Source organism: Eimeria tenella, genomic scaffold, assembly GCF_000499545.2.
Source record: "Eimeria tenella Houghton genomic scaffold, Eth_scaff2551, whole genome shotgun sequence".
Lineage (NCBI taxonomy): Eukaryota > Apicomplexa > Conoidasida > Eucoccidiorida > Eimeriidae > Eimeria > Eimeria tenella.
The window spans coordinates 2,545-2,855 of NW_013542419.1; the positions used below are offsets into that span (position 1 = coordinate 2,545).

The window sequence follows — 311 nt, forward strand, 5'->3', positions numbered from 1 at the left end:
CGGGGGCCCCCCTCCGTTTTGGGCGTCCAGTTCGCGCTGCAGCAGCTCGTAAACGGCCCTCTCGCCCGCGTTGCTGCTGCTGCTGCTGAGCTCCTGCTGCAGGAAGCGCTGCAGCAGCAGCAGCTGCTGCGGCCCCGGGCGCCACGGGGGCGCGGGGCGGTCATCTGGGGGCCCAAAGATTTGTCTGCAGCGGCAGCAGCAAAAGAGGCGGCAGTCTGGATTTCTTGCTGCAGTGTGTTTCCTGAAGCAGCTAGAAGGCGCGGGGCCCCCCGCTGCTGCTGCTGCTGCTGCTGCTGCCGCCGCGGCGGGGG

The 311-nt window shown here is 69.8% G+C and overlaps 1 protein-coding gene across 1 annotated transcript in view; it reads right to left on the minus strand.

Moving 5' to 3' along the window:
- The window catches only part of ETH_00039505 (transcription factor S-II central domain-containing protein, putative), a gene marked incomplete at both ends in the record, with an annotated part of 2,019 nt that overhangs the window by 1,062 nt on the left and 646 nt on the right, over nucleotides 1–311 (minus strand). The window contains one exon of the mRNA XM_013375139.1: nucleotides 1–96. Coding sequence (XP_013230593.1) covers nucleotides 1–96 — 96 coding nt within the window. The remainder of the gene's footprint in view (nucleotides 97–311) is intronic.